General features: G+C 37.5%; 1 protein-coding gene across 1 annotated transcript in view; it reads right to left on the bottom strand.

Moving 5' to 3' along the window:
* Positions 1 to 1,005: 1,005 nt before the first annotated feature.
* The window catches only part of IPO5 (importin 5), a 42,832-nt gene continuing 25,967 nt past the window's right edge, over positions 1,006 to 17,870 (bottom strand). The window contains exons 13-26 of the mRNA XM_048295821.1: positions 17,640 to 17,813; positions 17,194 to 17,412; positions 16,698 to 16,781; positions 15,837 to 15,969; positions 15,622 to 15,743; positions 15,016 to 15,112; positions 14,370 to 14,542; positions 13,822 to 13,933; positions 13,152 to 13,207; positions 10,722 to 10,844; positions 9,927 to 10,146; positions 6,498 to 6,726; positions 4,862 to 5,003; positions 1,006 to 1,716 (exon numbers count right to left, since the gene is read on the bottom strand). Of these exons, the coding sequence (XP_048151778.1) occupies positions 1,630 to 1,716; positions 4,862 to 5,003; positions 6,498 to 6,726; positions 9,927 to 10,146; positions 10,722 to 10,844; positions 13,152 to 13,207; positions 13,822 to 13,933; positions 14,370 to 14,542; positions 15,016 to 15,112; positions 15,622 to 15,743; positions 15,837 to 15,969; positions 16,698 to 16,781; positions 17,194 to 17,412; positions 17,640 to 17,813 (1,971 nt within the window). The 3' untranslated portion in view covers positions 1,006 to 1,629. The remainder of the gene's footprint in view (positions 1,717 to 4,861; positions 5,004 to 6,497; positions 6,727 to 9,926; positions 10,147 to 10,721; positions 10,845 to 13,151; positions 13,208 to 13,821; positions 13,934 to 14,369; positions 14,543 to 15,015; positions 15,113 to 15,621; positions 15,744 to 15,836; positions 15,970 to 16,697; positions 16,782 to 17,193; positions 17,413 to 17,639; positions 17,814 to 17,870) is intronic.

The following is a 17,870-nucleotide window of genomic DNA, read 5'->3' as shown; positions in this document are numbered from 1 at the left end:
CTTGAGATAACTCACATGGCTTACTAGTTCTCTCACAGTACTGGTATCCAATCCTTAGCATTCATCTTCCAGATGCATGAATGCTTGAGTTTCTGTAAATAAGAGATTAACAATACTGAACAAAATGAAAACTGGAACAGTACTTTGTTGCACTGTTTCAGCTGCCTCTAAAGAAACTACATTGTCAAGTTCTATGGTTAAGGCAGTTTGTCTCACAAACCTTTGGGTATAATGGTCCTGGGCTGGCTTTGGTACACCTCATTCTGTATTTTCTTTTCTGAAACACTTTCAAAGGCAAAACTAAATTTATTCTTTAGTAGGAGAGGCATTTATTACATGTAGAGTTCTACCTTTTCCTATTATAAAGGAAGAAAACTTTCACCCTCTGTGAAAAGATCTGTTTCAAGAGACAATTGAGACCAACTTGAAGGACACTCCAGTAAGAACTTAAGTTTTTAAAGATCAATGCATATATTAACAGCTTTGAAGTAATAGAGTGCAAAAACCTCACTCACCTTTGTTAGAAATCAGATACTCTATGCCTATGTTTGTTGGTAGATGATGTATTGCTCTCAAAGTACCAGAAAGACCTGACAAGGTTTTTTGATTCTTTCAGGCCAGGCTGTCAACTGCATGATTGTTTTCAACAAAACATAGGCTACTACAACAGGTTTGCTGCCTACCAGACCACGTTGCACATTTGCAGCTGGAACAACACTACATTTTATAAGTTAAGAAATGCAATTGCATCTGAACATGAAAAACATTTTAAAGTCAAGGTATGTAAATTTACTGCACACAAGGAATGCCATTAAGTTTCCATTCTACATACTCAGGTGAAAAATTTGTTAAAAAGTCAAGAAACAAAAGAGCATAAAATCTGTAATAGGCAACAATATACAAAGTTTCAAATATAAAATTGTGACTTGTATAGTTTGTTATTTTCATCTTTTCACAAGAGTAAATTAAAAGAACCACACATCACTGAACTTCTACACAAGCTTCTTGTGTTTCAATGTCATTTATTGAGGAGTGAATGAGATACTGTCAGACATGCCAAAGAGACTTCACATTCAAGGGCTGGAAGCTGAACAGCTTTCCTCATTGAGTCACTGTACAAGTTGTTTTTGGGAATCGAAAGTGCGATCAATGAGGTCTTCATGCTCGATGTTTGTCTTCAGTTTTTCATCTTTTGATCTACTACCTTGTTGGGCAGAAGAACACTTTCTACCCTACAAAGACTCACACTCCAATTAATACAATTAACACTAGATGTAGAGAAATGTTTATCTGTTATAATGTACATCTACTGCTGAAGGTCTTATGTCTAATGAGAAAACTCAACTTGTTTCCCTTTCACCATCATATGGATGGCTGATACCATTAGAAAAATACTCTTCAGTGCTATTGTAGGGTTTACAGGAAACTTCTTCCATGTTGTGGGATAGAAACCGATTTAAACACCATTCTGAAAGAATGCTTCTTCCTGCTGCCACTGCCTGTAGGTTGCAGAATGGCCTACACGCACTACAGTTCTGGTTTTACTCAGAAAAGAAACAAAAGAAACCTAAACAATAGGGTAAACGTTTATTTGGAGTTAGTTTTCTTGCAGATGATAATTAAGGCCCTTCAAGCAGAGTTCAGGAGCTCCTGTATGGCTGCCTGTTGATCTGCATTGAGCTGTGATATGCATTCTGTCCACAGTCCTCCGGATGTCTAGGAAAAAAACGAAAAGTGGTCTTTATGTAGGCTGAAAGTGTCCAAGGCACATCCTAAACATTGCTATGTTTACAAAGCTCAACATTCAATTCCTGTGATATATATGCCAGAGACTGAAATCTTCAGTTACACACAGTGCTACACAGATTCAACATGAGATGCTCCAAAAGGCTAAACAGCAGCAGAGTAATTGATTTGGAACTCCCTGTAACCACTACGTGGGTTGACAACTGACACTCCTGTGTTAATCACAGCCTAAACCATTTGCTCCGTTTTGCACTGAAGTTAAAAGACCCCTGTTCAGGCAAAACTGAACCATGCCTCTTCCATATGAGTGTTTTGGGCACTGGGGCAGCAGTAACACACTCAGAGCTTCGAGGTGAACGCTGGGATTACAGCCTGATGTGCCACATGTAGGTGTGCAAAATTCTGCTGCCAACAAAGGGCATGGCTCTCTAGTGAAAGGAATGGTCAATTAATTCCCAGAGAGAACTGCAGAGCATCTGTCTGGGAAAATGTAAACCCTTCATCTGTGCTATTACAGTCCTCAGCTGAGACATTAGCTTTTAAAGTCACCATCAGTGAGGACTGTTCTACTGGCACCAGAGAGTGCTGAATACTAATCAAGATTGAGGAAAAATATTTATTCACTTATCAATAGAAACTGAAAGTAATTGGCACTCTGCTTTGTTTAGGACAATGACAGGGAAAAAATTGCAGGTGACTGACTTTAGGTCTCTAGATTGGCTTGTGCAGTAACAGTATAATTTAAGTAAATTTAAAAAGAAGTTTAATTTATATTTGGTATATTTTACATTCAGTTCTATTATAATGCCCTTTTCTCGAAATTTAAAAAGTTTAAAAAATATAAAAATGGATTCACAAAATTCAAAAATAAATGCTCTCAAATTTAAGTTTGTGGGTTTAGTTTTAAATAACATTAGGCATTTTAGACTCAATGTATGATGAAATATTGCAGAATTAAATGTACTCTTCAACATTTCTGATGCATATTTAAATTGATACTTTATACTAAAATATTTCTGGCCTGACAATACCTAAGCAAAGAAGTTTATATTCAATTCCTATTATGACCATGTTGTTCATGTCAGGCACTGGCAGTGAAACAGCTTACTGAGATCATTAAAAAAAAAAAGTCTACTGGAATCTGGGAAGCAGGAGCTTGTTAGCAACTACACAACCTTGAAAATTCCTATCAGAGTATAAAACTCTTACAGTCAGTAACAGCATAAAAGTCTTTCAGCTTTACTAAAGTAAAAATACTATGTGTGAAGAGAAACAGGATTGGTAACACTGTGCTAAAATTGTATTTTTTAAAACTGTCTTAGGTTACAATGTAAGATGTAACCAAAAGATGTAACCACCATCTGTTAAAACCAGTTGGCCCAGTGTTCTTTGTCTCTTCCATGACACATCCCTGGTAACTCCCTCCGGAGGGATATCTTCAGTTAATGGGCCATCCAGCCTCACTGCATGACTCATAGAATTACATCATCCCATTGTGAGATGCTCCGCCCAGGGGGAGGAACTGAGCTTTCCTACCTGGATATAATCTGAGGTTTGGACCACTGGTAGCCCTTGCCTACTGGATGCCCAGAGGACAAGAGCTACATAACCACCACTGGACCTTCAGAGGAAGACCAGACCCTTCTACAGGATCACTGCTTCAACAGAACCACATCTATCACCTCAGGAGGACTGCAGCCACCATCTTATCGGACTGCTACTGCCACCCTGACTAACAGGGTGTCAGGTTGTATCCTAACTCTGTCAGTGTTTTTGTATCATTGCATTTATTTTTAATTTTCCTATGAAATTGTAGTTCTGATTTCGAGTCTCTCACTGCTTTGCTTTCAAGCTAGTACAAAAAGACACGACTTCTAAGATTTTTTTTTCCTCCCTGGTCTGAAGGTAAATCATTCAGTCAATGCTAAAGGTCTTGTCTCGTATTAATGCTCCTATCAATCCTGGCCAAAACCAGACATTGCTGTACACAACTAATCTATACGTGTATGTGCCACTGTATTGTTAAAAAAATAAATCATCATCTAACCTTGATGATTTGAGGTAAAGTGAACAAATGCATTAGGTAAACCCTAATACAAAGTTCCATTCCCAGACTTCAAGTACTAACAGCAAGGATTTGTATCTGTCAGGTAGAATCTAGAGCAGCCACTTATACCACTTTCACTTTGAAACTTGGCTCCATTTCCTTCTCTTTATGCCTTCAAAATTTTAACAGCTTTTTCTACCAGACATAATGGATCTCTCAAGACTGATACACTCATACAGGTGAACCCTTTCCAACATCAAGTGTTCCTAAAATTCTTGAACCTGAATTTTGCCAAAGCAGGTCAGGTAGAAAGGTCAATAATTGAAGATCTGCTGCTCAAAATCCTCCATGCTTTTTTATGAGCGAGATGCTTACCAGGCACACTCCTTTCTCTCATTAATGCTACATTCACCCAACAACATTTGGCCCTGGAACAAATCTGCTCTATGAGCACTCTCACTTACAGCACTGCAGAGAAGCTTTGCTTAAGTATTTGGACATCCCCATCATCATTAAGTGACTCATTATGGCATAAAGGAAGTGAACCTTAAGGCAGCTCCCCAAAGGCAGGGAAAACATTGAGCAGCCACCTATATTTGCACTGGATTAAAAAGGGCAGTAGTAAAATAACTTGTGGTTTGCACTCATTCGCTAACAAAGAACCCAAACTGCCTGCTGTATTAGAAAGTCACCACAGGATGCTGGGGACCCTTTACAAGAACCACATATTGGATCAAATCCTGCAGTACAGTTCACTGATAAAAGGACATGCAGATTTCTCTCCAGATTCTAATTTCTGACTCAGAAAAAAAACCCCCAAAAAACTAATACTGGCTCGCACATTAACCACCTCACTGCATGTAAGTTAGTTACAGTTATTTTATTCAAGTGCAAATGTCACCAAGTTTCATCATTAATCATTGAAGGAATGTCCAAGGATCTCCAAGATCACTGGTTGAACCATTATTCTCTAAGGAGAGAAGGCTCTCAAAACTGGTTTAACAGTTTAGTTACTTCTGCAAACAGATTCTAAATGTTCCCTTTATACTTAAACAAGCATTTATTTACCTGCACTTGGCGAACAACATTAGCCAGCCGCTTGGTGCATGGATCTTCATGTTTGATAGCTTCATGGATTTCACCATCCGCAATTATACCAAGTATTCTGGGAAGGTTGGAATTGTTGGGACCAAGGACAACTGGGTTATTGCTGTTACAAAATATATATTACAAAGGAATTAATGTTTAACTATAAATAATGTAAACACTTTACACATAAGTGATTTTGAATGATCTTATTCTAAAGCTGCTTATTTAGATTTAAGTTTCACACAGTTGAGTAAGTATGCACAGCTTTGTTGCCTGCTGACAGCATGCTCCCCCTTCTGTTAATATTTAACCAGCTGATTCTTTACTCAGCCTAAACTTTATCAGGAAGAAGTTCTGAACTTTACAGAATGGCCGGGTTCCATGCAGATGGAACTGTAAACAGTGTGACAGAAATACCCTGCCTAAAAGGACTTATTCCTCTCTCTGTGCCTCCCAGGACGTTGTGTTACTGGCATCAAGAGCGCTGGGAACTTCAGCTCTCTGCCAGCACTCCCGATGACACAGCAAGCAAGCAGTTCTGCTCCCTCTTTCCCAGACAAATGCTGGAGTGGAGGAGTATTAGCTATCAGGAATCTGTGTGGAACGCATGATCAACTTCCAGCCCTGCCACGTACCACTGCTGGAACGCAGAGGCTGTGAATGTAGGACTGGCAGAGCTCCAGAGAAGCAGGTAGCCAGGCTGAGCCACCTGCACAGAGCTGGGTACAGAAGTGTGCTGGTACTGCAATTCCCAATTTCTATGTTCCTGTTTACATGCACACCTGGCAGCATTATTATGGTGTCTCTACATAATTGTTCTATAATCAGTCTATGGACCTCAGTTGCCATTTTGAGACTTTGTCTTAATAAAGCACCAAGAGATACAAGGTATTCACAAAACAGAAAAGACTGTAAGAAATCTAAGTTACTTCCTTTATATTTTTTCTCCTAAGATGTAATACAATTCCAGCCAGAATGTGCTTGCTACATAACACCTCAGAGGCTACATTCTTTCACTCATTTATGAAGTGCACCACACTAGAATAACCATTTACTTTTTTTTCTCCATTTACCTATGGGAGGGAGCACAAATCCAAAGAATAAACTGTGGAATAAGATGCTTTCAATAATAACTGAAATAATTGAGATAGCACCGTACAATAAATTTTTCCATATTATTTCTCTACTTTATATTTCACTTTGCTGGAAAGCAAAAAGGTGCAAAACTACTTATAAAGGTTACAAAAAGGGGCTGCAAGAGCATGTATGCTGCTTTTAAGAGAAAAGACCGATCAGTTACTAGTGCTGATATGTAAGCAGAGTATCAAAAAATTTCCTGAAATTTTCTGTACAAGTTTTCTGCAGACCATTTCTCATTATGTACACATAAAGCAGCCAGGATTTTTTTCCATACCAACACTATTTAGGACAGGAACAATAACTGTTTGAAAAAACATCAGTAACATCAGGAAAGGCCCAGTTCTGACATTCCAAATTATCTTCTCTAACCCATATGTAGATTAACCTCACAGTTTCTCAGTTTTGGAAAAAGAGTGCAAGGAAAGTGCACGCAAACAGGCTTACTTTCTGCATTAGTGTGAAGACTTTGCCTTACCTCTCAAGTAAGTCACACAGATAATTGAAAGTATGAACAGCTTCTTCTTTGTCTTCATGAAGTGGAAGCCATGATAACCAGTGTGGAAGGACTTCTTCAACATTTATACAGTCAGGCTTGAACTTCATTATCTTTCCTATCGCTGAAATGCAGTTTTCTGTTGCATTGACATTCTCTTTGGCTTTGGCATCTGGTGACTGAATGACTCTCACCAGCAATGGAAGCGCCTCTAATTGTTAAACAACACAAGAATAAAGTTTAATGCACAATCAAGCTATACTTTATTAGTATCACAAATTCTACTTGAGACAACTCTATGTATTAAAACCAGGATTTTTTGTGTTCCAAGCACTAAAATCCAGTCATTTCAATGTTCCACTGCTTCTAGGTTCTTCTCTGCTCAATAATTATCATATGAAAACCAAACAGATAAATAAAGCTCTGCAAGGAAACAGAAGGAAACAGCTACTGCAGAAGTTTGAATTTTCTTTAGAAGTTCAGAAGAAAATAATATTCCCATGTCTCTCAATTGGAATTATGCAATCTAAAACACACAAGACACTGTAGATAGCAAGCATTATCTGTTTAATCCAATATGCTCTAAAAACACAGGAGGAGGAAAAGCATTGCTACAGTGACATTCACAGTAATGTGAACTATAGTGCACATCCCCAGCGTATGCCTGCTGTGTACCTACTCCTTGTGGGCACATCTGTACATAAAAATAGGTACGTATGTACACATACACACCTTCTGCCACTAAAACGTGCCCTAGGAAAAGCTCATAGGAGTAATCTCATCTGGTCAATCAACCTGGCATAGTTTAGATCACAAATATCAAGGAAAGGAAATGTCTTTCAATGGAGGAAAAATGCCAGTTTTCTTCCTAGGTTAATAGCAATTATATTTTTTTAATAGTCACGTGGGTAACCACATGCACACTTCTAAATGAACATTAATATCGTGTTTTTAGCTACTAGTGTCCATGCAGACTTCCAAGCACACTACATGCAAGCAGGAACAATTGTCCTTGTGTTCTTCTGCTAAAAATAAAATAGTACGGCTGTGGAATTCTATATCAGCACAGCAAACAGGTTGTGGAGTTGTACAGAAAGCACACTTCAAAATAACTAATTACTGAGGAAGAGCGACATCTCACACTACTGAATTTTGATGAGTAAGTAGCAGTTTTGCAATTAAAGAATACACAATCACACTTTCTATATTAAGTCCACTGCATTAGATTTTTGAAGAATTAAGCAGCAGTGGTAAAAACTGTTAAACATTACAGAACTACAGAAACATCAGACCCACTAGCTTATGTATCGAATGCAGGATAATGATGCTGGACTATTCTGCAAAGCAGAATTTGTTTCAGAGAGGTCTACAGTGTCCAGGCCAACTGAGTCTGCATTTTATACCTCAGGTTTTCGTGGCTGCTGAAGCTAAATCTCATCTCATCTGTATCTCATTCACTAATATTAATGGATGACTCTCTAGGTATGTGTGTCCTTGCAACTGCAAAATTAGGAGGGCATCAAAATGAATCAGCATAATTTTCTCCCTACAGCCTATCAGACAAGTCTTCACCTTGTCTATAAAACAGATCCATTCTCACATGGATGTTGTGTTAGATAAACCTTAAAAAAAGCCTTTTGACAATAAAAGACCCATCTTCTATAATGTTAAGCTTTTTTCCAAGGACTGACTGCGCTGACATCTGGCACCACACAGTTTTGAGGCCATTGATGTGATTTAGGAAGAAATGCATGCAGTTAATTGATACAATTCTCACAGAGAACAGATAATTATATTCTTCCACCAACATAACAGAAGCAACCCTGCCAGTTGCATCAATTGTAACCTTGTATCCCTGTTGCTGTAGTTTTCCTTCTATCTTATTTTTTTGCTCTTTATGAAATCTGGTTTTAGTGCCATTTGTTTCATCAGTGTAGCTCACGTGCCATTTACAAGTTCTCCCTATATTCCTGGACTTTTTTTAACTGACTGCCAAAAATGCTCGTATCAATACCTCTGATTTTTCTGAAGAGTATTTACATACTCTTCAAACTTGTAAAAGAACAATATGCCAGTGCTATACATCACCAGTAAAGAAAATAAGTTACAAACAAAAGTTCACAAACATGATGTTTTCAGAGAAATAGCAAAACCTGTGGGGTAGATAATGTCTCATGCCATGGATTTACTTTGTTTCTAATCACAGCTTATCTTCATCAATTAAAATAAATCACAAAGTTCTTTCATGTACATACAAAAGGATTTAGAATACTTTTGAGGTGTCTGCTAAACTGTATGCTGTAAATTGAAAGTTTATTTTATCTAAAATTCAACTTCAGGACAAGCCAAGTGTCTGGACATAATCAGGGATTATTTGTCCAAATAAAAAGAAAAGGATCGAAGATGTTACAAAGTTTAAGTGGTGTAAGATAAAGTGCAATTAATGAAAAACATAATTAGACTTCAACAGAAGCGAAAAAGCTCAAAAAAATTCAAAATCAGAACTATCTAGACAACACTAAGTTTTCAGGCTCTTAATGATTCATTGCAAGGCTTCCCACACTGCTTTTTTCTTTTCTTTTTAAAAAGACTGATTGTTAACAATGAAAATTACAACCCTGATTGATGTAGGCAAGATTTGTGTTAGTCCCTATCAGATGATTCTTATTTTCTTACATCATCTAATTCAGCTTTCATTTAAGATTCATGTGAAATACATATTCTAAATACATACTTAGATGACTAAATATTCTTAAATAAAAAAAAAAAAAGGAAAACCTTTGATAAGAGGTGCTACTTAGTGTGCAAGAGGACTGCTAGCAGACAATCATTTCTTTAAGATGAATGTGAAGTTTCAAAGAAATTGGAAACATTCAGAAGTAAAGGAGACAAAGTGTTTCTGGTAAGTATTATCACACTCATTTCATGTCTTACTTTGCAGATATCAGGCTCCTTTTTATAAAATTGGAAAGCAGAGAGCCACATTAGCTGTATTCTAGGCTATTCTTTAATATAGGGCTTTTGTGTAGTTTTTCCAGACATCCAAAGGCTTTTGCTTTAATATGTAACCACATTAATATTAGTAGAAAGCATCTATGACACAGCTGTGTATCAGAAAGACAGTTTTTACGAAATTAACATTTGCATGCCAGATCATGCTAAAAAAAGAATACGGAAAGCAAGTTTGCTAAGCAGTAAGTGCTGCAACAGAAATGCTACTAAGCATAACAACAGTAAAAGCCCGAGGAACTCAGGTACTTTGTCAATCCACCACCAGTCTACCACACAGGTTATACTGGCAATCTATTTCACTTCCAAGGGGAAGAGACTTCATCTACCAAAAGGTGAGCCATCTTTATTTCTTGCCCTGACCCCCACATTCCAAGAGTCCCGTCAGCCGCAGGTCCGTACCTGGGCAGAAGGGCCGGTAGCTGTCCCCGCCGAACTGTGCCATCACTCCCACTCCATAGGCAGCTGCCTGCCGAACCTCCGGGCTGCTGTCACACACCGACTCCAGCATGGGCCGCAGGAAGTACTCGGCGTACTTGAAGGAGGCGGGGCTGCAGTGCTCCACAATATCATCAAAGATGCACAGCCCCCACTGCCGGTCTGGCCACGGCCGATGCGGACACTGTGGCGCAAACACACAACAGTTAGGACACCCTGAAATTATTGTACAGCCAATGATTATACCAACAACAATCACAGCAACAGTGGTCTAACACTTTTGTTAAAATCTTCATGGATTAAATTCAACCCTAAAACCAGGTAATTTGCAGTAGTGATAGTTCCACCAATACCACCAACAAAACAAAATCCAGGTGGCTATCTTTGCACCTCTATTTCACACTCTGTTACATATATAAGTTTCAATTTTTCCCCATGAGTCTGCAACACTTTCTTGGCCCTCCTCTTGAAATCTATTTTAGAGATACTGGATAGTCTCAAGGAAATGAAATTTCTCAAAACAGTTGTGTGTGTCAATGATCCTGGGTCTTGCAATACAAATTTTAAGTAGCACAGCAGTGACCCTGCTCAAAAGCATAGGATAACAATTTCATTCTTGATCTAGAATGAACCTTCTATTTTGTAAAACAGTAATTGCTACCTTCTATCTACCAAGTTCTCTAAGACTTCAGCATGGAAGGGATATTCAAGTATCAGAAAAATAACAAAATTTAAACTAAAGGAAAGCAAGCTACTTACAATTAGGTTGACAATTAGTGGAAGTAACCTTTCAAACCATGGCAGTACCTTCTCCCTGTAACTACTGAATATTGAGTGCAAAATGTCCGATACTTTAGTCAAAATATAAACGTCACTGTCATCCTGAAAGGAAAAGGATACAATTCACATGAAGACTAACAACCTTTAACAGAGTGGAACTCACTTAGTGGAAGTGCTAAGGTATCTAAATTAATGGAATAAATTTTATGGCTTTGTGATAAAGATTGTGGTAAAAATACAACAAATATTATTCTCTTCCTCTTGTTGTTTATTTGGCACCTTGCCCAGTTAATAAATCAAACCGGTCAAGTAAAGAGCCTTACCTCAAAGCTATCAATTCAAGTTGTATCTACAGGCCAGGATTATTCCCTGGACACTTACGCTGGGAAAACTCTAACTTTCTTTTACAGCAACTTTTGTTCTACACAGCACTGTCCCCTTAACCAGATTATACTTTAACAGGCACGGAAAACGGTACAGCTAGTTTCTGGTCCCTAGTGACCTTGACCTTTCTCACCTTCTGGTGACAAACTAGTAATTATTTCTCGTGCAAGACACAGCTTCCCACAATTGGATATTTAAACCCTTCCTAGTGACACAATTTCGGCGTTGTCAAGGCACAACTTAAGCAGTAACCCTGGAACATACACATAATGACATTAAGAGGCAGAGAACTGCTGCAGCACACCACAAGGTCTACCTAGCCTGGTAGTGCCTGTTGAGCAATAGTTGATAACATCCTTGGGAAGAGAGTGTAACTCTTGCTTGGTGTATGCCTTCCACTCTCTACCAAATCAGCAATTTAGTTACTGCTGAAGTGAGGGCTATATCTGAAACTACTGTCTGAGTAACCTTCATGACTTCTGTGCTTCTTGTATTTATGCTGCCTTGAGGTAAGGGCTACATAAACATACTCTGAGACACAAGGTATATATCCAAATGTTACTCATGGCCATATGTTAATTCCGTCCATATAGCAAGTGACATTCTGGTTCCACCCCTCCTTTCACAGGGTAATGCAGACAAATCTTTCTTCAGACTTTACAGAAAAATCCACAAACATTAGAACATTTTTTAAAATGCCTTGCAACTCTGTTGCAGAGTACAGACTCAGCTTTTCTGAAACTGCTGCCTGCTTGCATTTTCTCTCATTATCAGTATAGAATGAAACATAGGAAATAAAAGGGTCTTGGAGGGAATAAAAATCTATCCTCTTGAATGCTGGCCTAATTCTAAAAAGCCTAAAAAGAGGCTCAAGAACTGCACTGTTATTTAAGACAGTATTTACATATGGGTATATGATTTCTGGAGTCTGCATACAGGTTAAACTCATGTGATCAAGCTTCCTACCTGCATTGTGCAGACAAAAAATTTCTTAGTTCTTTAATTTACTGAGCATCCTTTGTCTCATATTATAAGCAGGAGTCATTCTTTATTACTCTCTCTCCATACTAATAATGATTTAATAAAATTATTGTATCTCTTCTACAATCACCTCCACTTTAAACTATTAACTCACTTTGGTACCTTATGGTGTAAGTAGTTATTTTGGTATTTTCTCATAAGCAAACACATTATGGCAGTTGTTTATCCTGCTGTCTTTCTCTGATACCGTTTTGGGGCTATTCTTTTTGAGACAGGCTCCTGACATGACACACCAGACATCCTGGAATCAGAAGTATAGGGGCCCAAGTTTAAGAGCCACCTAACTTGCAAGGCTCAGAGAAAAAGCAAGTCAGCAGGGCTAGACCAAGGGACCTCATTGCAGTCTACAACTTCCTCACTGGGGGAAGAGGAGGAGCAGGCACTGATCTCTTCTCTGTGGTGACCAGTGACAGGACCAGAGGGAATGGCCTGAAGTTGTGTCAGGGGAGGTTTAGGTTGGATATTAGAAAAAGGTTCTTCACCCAGGAGGTGGCTGGGCACTGAACAGGCTCCCCAGGGAAGTGGTCGCAGCACCAAGTCTGTCTAAGTTCAAGGAGTATTTGGCCAGCGCTCTCAGGCACATGGTGTGACTCTTGGGGATGGTCCTGTGCAGGGCCAGGAGTTGGAGTCAATGATCCTTGTGGGTCCCTTCCAACTCAGCTTATGCTGTGATTAAATAATCTGCCGTCAAATCTGTATCAGTGTTAATGTCATCCAAGAAGTGTTTGAGAGGATGAAGAAAATAAAAAGCTATATCCTGAATTTCTTACTTCAGTATACCAGACAAGGAAACCTTTCATATTTCTTTAATTCACAAATGTAATGTGACCCATTTGTTACTGGAAGTTTTGAAAGACTATGGTAACAACATTCTTCTATGAAGAGATAATACTGAGGATGCACTATGCTCTGAGCAGAAAGTATATTTGAGCAATATTTTATCCTGGTGCTTGATGAGTGGAAAAACTGTTCAAACTAACTTACTTCATCTTGTAATGACTCTTCAACTTGTTCATCATAGTCTTCATCTTGTCTTTTCACTAAATGAAAAAAAAAAAAAAATTAAACCACTACCTTTCTGTAAGTGCAGAAGAAGCCTGTGAAAGAGTAAAATTACGCAGAAACAAATTTAGAAAACAGGAAACAGTAGCTAAAAATGCAAAAGGAATTTTCCATCTTTAAGAAGCTTCAAAAAGCTTTCACAGAAAAACAAAAAGTATTGGACAGCTCAGTTTAAGAATGTGTAAAAAAAGCACAGGTAATAGAAATAAACACACCAGCTTGTCCACAAAGACAAGAGAAGTGCTTAGAAATGAGAAACTACCATTGCTTTGAGAAAACTGCAAAGACTTCAGATGAAAAAATACCACAGAAATGATAACACCATAGACGTGCACTGTGTTTCAAGAAAATCTGTCCATCCATCAACTTTTGATTAAAACTCCAGTATTGCTGAAAATGATGCCATCATCTTCATCCTCCAAGAGCTTACAAATATAGCTCATGGATTCTGTTGTTTCAAGTCCAATAACTTAATATCAATATACAAATCAAAGAAATCTAAACAGTTTTTTTCTCTGTGTTCAGAAATAATTAGAAATTCTGCTTTAAAGAACAGCCATATCACATGTTAACAGGATTTGTGTTAACTTACCCTGTCTTAATTCTTGATTTTTAAAGTGCTCTTCTAGTTTTTCTTTCAGTATTCCTCCAAGTTCTTCAAAGTGTTCGTTGTTAAGGCATCCATCTCCCATTACCTCAATGCACTTGTGAAATAAAACAACCAATTTTTCAGCTTTAAAATTTAACATGAGCAGTCTTAATGAAATCTAAGCATGCAAAGAATATTAATACATGCTCTGGATCACTGGCAGGAATAATACTAGTAGAACAGTCATACTGTAATCAAGGCTCTAATTATACAAGTAAGGCATAGTACCACTGTACATTTCACACCCATAATTTCAGTTGCTTGTGGTTAAAGTGGAACAAATTTGGTAATTGTTTTAGGTTAATACTTTGGGATAAAAAAAAAAAAAATCCAACTTTTCCCATCAGCTATAACAACATTTATAGTCAAAACAAATTTCCTGTAGAGGAAGCCTTGCATTTATTCGAGCCATTTAAAGGAACACCAAACATGTCAGTTCTTATTTCAAAAAGCTACAAGCAGTGATGCCATGAAATTTGTAAGAACGTTACCTTTGCAAAAGAGTGCATGATTTCTGAGAGGACATCAGACTCCGGCTCTGTCCCAATGGCTTTGATGAGCGCATCACACATGAAGTGCCACATCTGCGTGAGGTACTCTGGCCCACGAACCCTGGCACATTCAAGCAGGAGGGGCATTGACTCTGCTGCTGCCACTCGAACACGTGTCATTATTAAGGCAATACAGCAATCAACACCAACAAAGTGCTTAGAATTTAAGACCCCACCACCATAATGAAGTTCTTAGTTTTCTACCTGAAATTCATTTCACTACAATCCATTCACTTGATTTCTTAATTAGCTATAGATTAAATCATAGGAAAATTACACTGTCTGCTATTTAAAAGTGGCTTCAGGCCTGTTTCAGGCCATGACAGAAAAGCTGCTCAAGTTCTCTTCTGCTTTGTTACACAAAAATCACTTTTTCTACTGATCGCTTATTTAAAAAGCAACTAGGGGAAAAAGCAGGAATACATTGCCTAAAATAGTGTGTCTAAAACAACAATCTCTGAAACCATTTCTGCTACAAAGCCACAGAATATTTTAACACTAACACTTCCAATTCATTTAGGAAAACAGCAAGCACAATTTTGATTCTAAGTTTCCGTTTTCACAGTGGAATTTGTTAATAGGATATCATCATGGAAATAGAACTTCAACAATGGAACCATCAGCTTTACAACTTGCTCTGTGTATTCCACAAATCCTTCTTTTAGCTCTTTTGCATAGCAAACCTGAAAAATAGAGCACAGATACACCTCTTTTAAGGGAAAATACTTCTATTTTTCAACTACGTAAATGTGAGAGAGAGATTGTTAAAAGTGCAAGGGTTTTTTAGTTTATTTTAAAAAACATGCAATAATCCATTTACTTTCCCCCTCAACTGTGGTAATTTGAGAAACCCTGATAGCAGCATGAGTTCTTGCTCTTAGGACATGCATGTATTTTTCAAAACAAATTCAGAAACAGCAATATTTGTAGAAAGGAACTACTTTTTTAACATATCCAATTTCTTAAGTTTTGTCAACAAAGGAAAACTATCTGTTAGTTTTAAAAATTTTAAGCTCTCAACTAAATAAAGTATTTCTAATCAACTAAACCACACGCAACAAAGTGCCTGTAATTGAAACTAAGCAAAAGATCTTTCACGTGAGACAAAAAAACAGTATTTTGATTACAGATTTTGGCTTCAGATTCGATTGACCAGAAACACATAGATCACCAAAACTGTTCTATTACTCACCAGCATCTGGCATGCAGTTGCTTTTTCTTCTAGGCCTGCAGTTTTAATTCCAAAACTCTGCTGATCGCCTATGCTTACAAATTCCCAACCATCATCATCACTCATATTCTCCATATCTTGTGCTGTTAAACAGAGGGGAGGAAAAATAATTTAAAAGTGCTACAAAATAATTTATTTCAATATATTTTTCAAGCAAATCATCATCTTCAACCTACTGTCTAAAAGAGCTACTTCAGGTTTAATGGATGCAGTCTTCATTAAAGGTCCCATGACAACAGGAAGGTACTGCTGAAACTCCTTTCCAAGAATTTTACACATTCTGGCCCATGCAGAGATCATGTAAGAAATCTAGAAAAGAGAAGGCAGAATTTTCATGTCCCACAACTTATTTTAATGCACACTTAAAAGGAAAGCATAAAGGAAATATATTAGAGAATAGGACTTTTAAAAAGAATTTGTCAGCAGTCCATAAAGCTTTTTTCAAAGAGAAGTAATCCAATATGCAATCCATATAAAAATGCATCTTCAAAAGACATCCCAAGTCTAACAACACCTTGACAGTACCACTGATCAAAGTAGCTATACATGTAAAAATGTGACAGTGTAAGATTCGTGATTGCATTGCAAGTGCCTGTTTTAAAAAACTAATTTTTTTTCTGAAATATTTCCCAGATTCACACGATACTAACTGAGCCACATTCCTGAAAATGGTAAAATAGAGCAAAAAAAAAAAAAAAAAAAAAAAAAAAGAGTGCAGTACTGTGTTTTCAGAGGAGTATTTGTTTTCAGATGTCCAAGTCAAAATAGCTCTCTGCTCATTAGAACAGCTGCCTAACAAATCTTGTTGATCTATTTATAAGAAGGTGACAGCAAGCTCAAATTTCTTCAGCAAATATAGGTCCTGGAAGTCTCATTTCCTAACCATGCTTCTGTGAAAGATTCTAGGGCCATCTCAATGTCAAGTTTTGTAAGACAGGCTGGATAATTAGCCTGAAGGGCTACGGGTGGGGCAGAAACATGATGTATACAAGGAATGTTTTTAATACCAACCAGCTATAAAGACAATTTTAGCATACCTGTGGATCATCATCTTCTAGATCACTGAAGTCTGTCTGTGTCTTCAATAATAGCTGCATTACATCTGATGCATCCTGCATAAACTAGATATAGGAAACAACTATGTTTTTAAAGGCAAATTAAGATGCTACTTCTCAGAGACTTAAACGCTCACAAACTTTTTCAGGCATCCACATACAAAACTATACTAAGTTTCCTTTGAACTGCATACATTTTGCCCCTGAAACTGCCTAAATGAGATGTCACGACATTTCTCCTAAGGCAAAAAGAAACTTCAGTGTGACAAGAATTACTTAAGCTACAATAAGATTCTATTGCAAATTTGTGAATCTAAGCAGCAAGACAGTCACCTCAGAAATGAAAACACAAAGACAAGCATAGAAATCAGCAACAATACAGCTGTATGTTTAACAAGTGATTATATTAATTCAAGGCTAACAAAAAACAAAGACATTAAAAAATATATTTAGACCATTATATAAAATCTAAGCTTACCTTTTCTTTGCCAACAGCAAGACCAATTAGACTGATGCATTCAATAGTCTTTCCTCGTAAAAGTCTTAATTCCTTCTGAACAGCATTTTCAACAATGTGTTTCAAGGAGGGCATAAATAAATCATAGTAGGGAACAAACTTCTCCTCTACTGTATCAGCAACTGATGCAATTGAAGTCACAACTTGCTCCAAAACTAGCTTAGTGCCTTTCTGTATCAACTTGGAAAGGGGAAGAATAAAGTGTTATATTTCTAAAGCACACATTTTACTTAAAAGCATGCCAAATGTAAAAATCTGCTCTCACTTGTATGCTAATTCTTGTCTATTTAGACCAACATCAGCAGATACGTATTCTGGATCATTTCTGAGGTCTTAGTTCAGCTATACTTATTCTGCCTATGTGACAAGGTTATCTTCCATGAAACAATTTGTTCAGTGTATTATACCTCTTGTAATTTTACCACCATAATGGAATGAAGATGCTTCACTAGATTATCCAAATATGGAATAAGCAGTGACTTGGGACAATCTTCAGTGAAGTTTATGAGTGCCGCAGCCGCATGGGCTTGAACACGCTGGCTGCCTTGATCCTCCATGGTTTGTAGAAGAGCTCCTATCACCTGAAAAAGAAATATTTATTTTCAGAAAACGAGTTTCTGAAGGGATCATAATTTTAC

The sequence above is a fragment of the Corvus hawaiiensis genome, chromosome 2 (genome assembly GCF_020740725.1).
Source record: "Corvus hawaiiensis isolate bCorHaw1 chromosome 2, bCorHaw1.pri.cur, whole genome shotgun sequence".
Lineage (NCBI taxonomy): Eukaryota > Metazoa > Chordata > Aves > Passeriformes > Corvidae > Corvus > Corvus hawaiiensis.
This window is presented reverse-complemented; position numbering and strand designations above follow the sequence as displayed.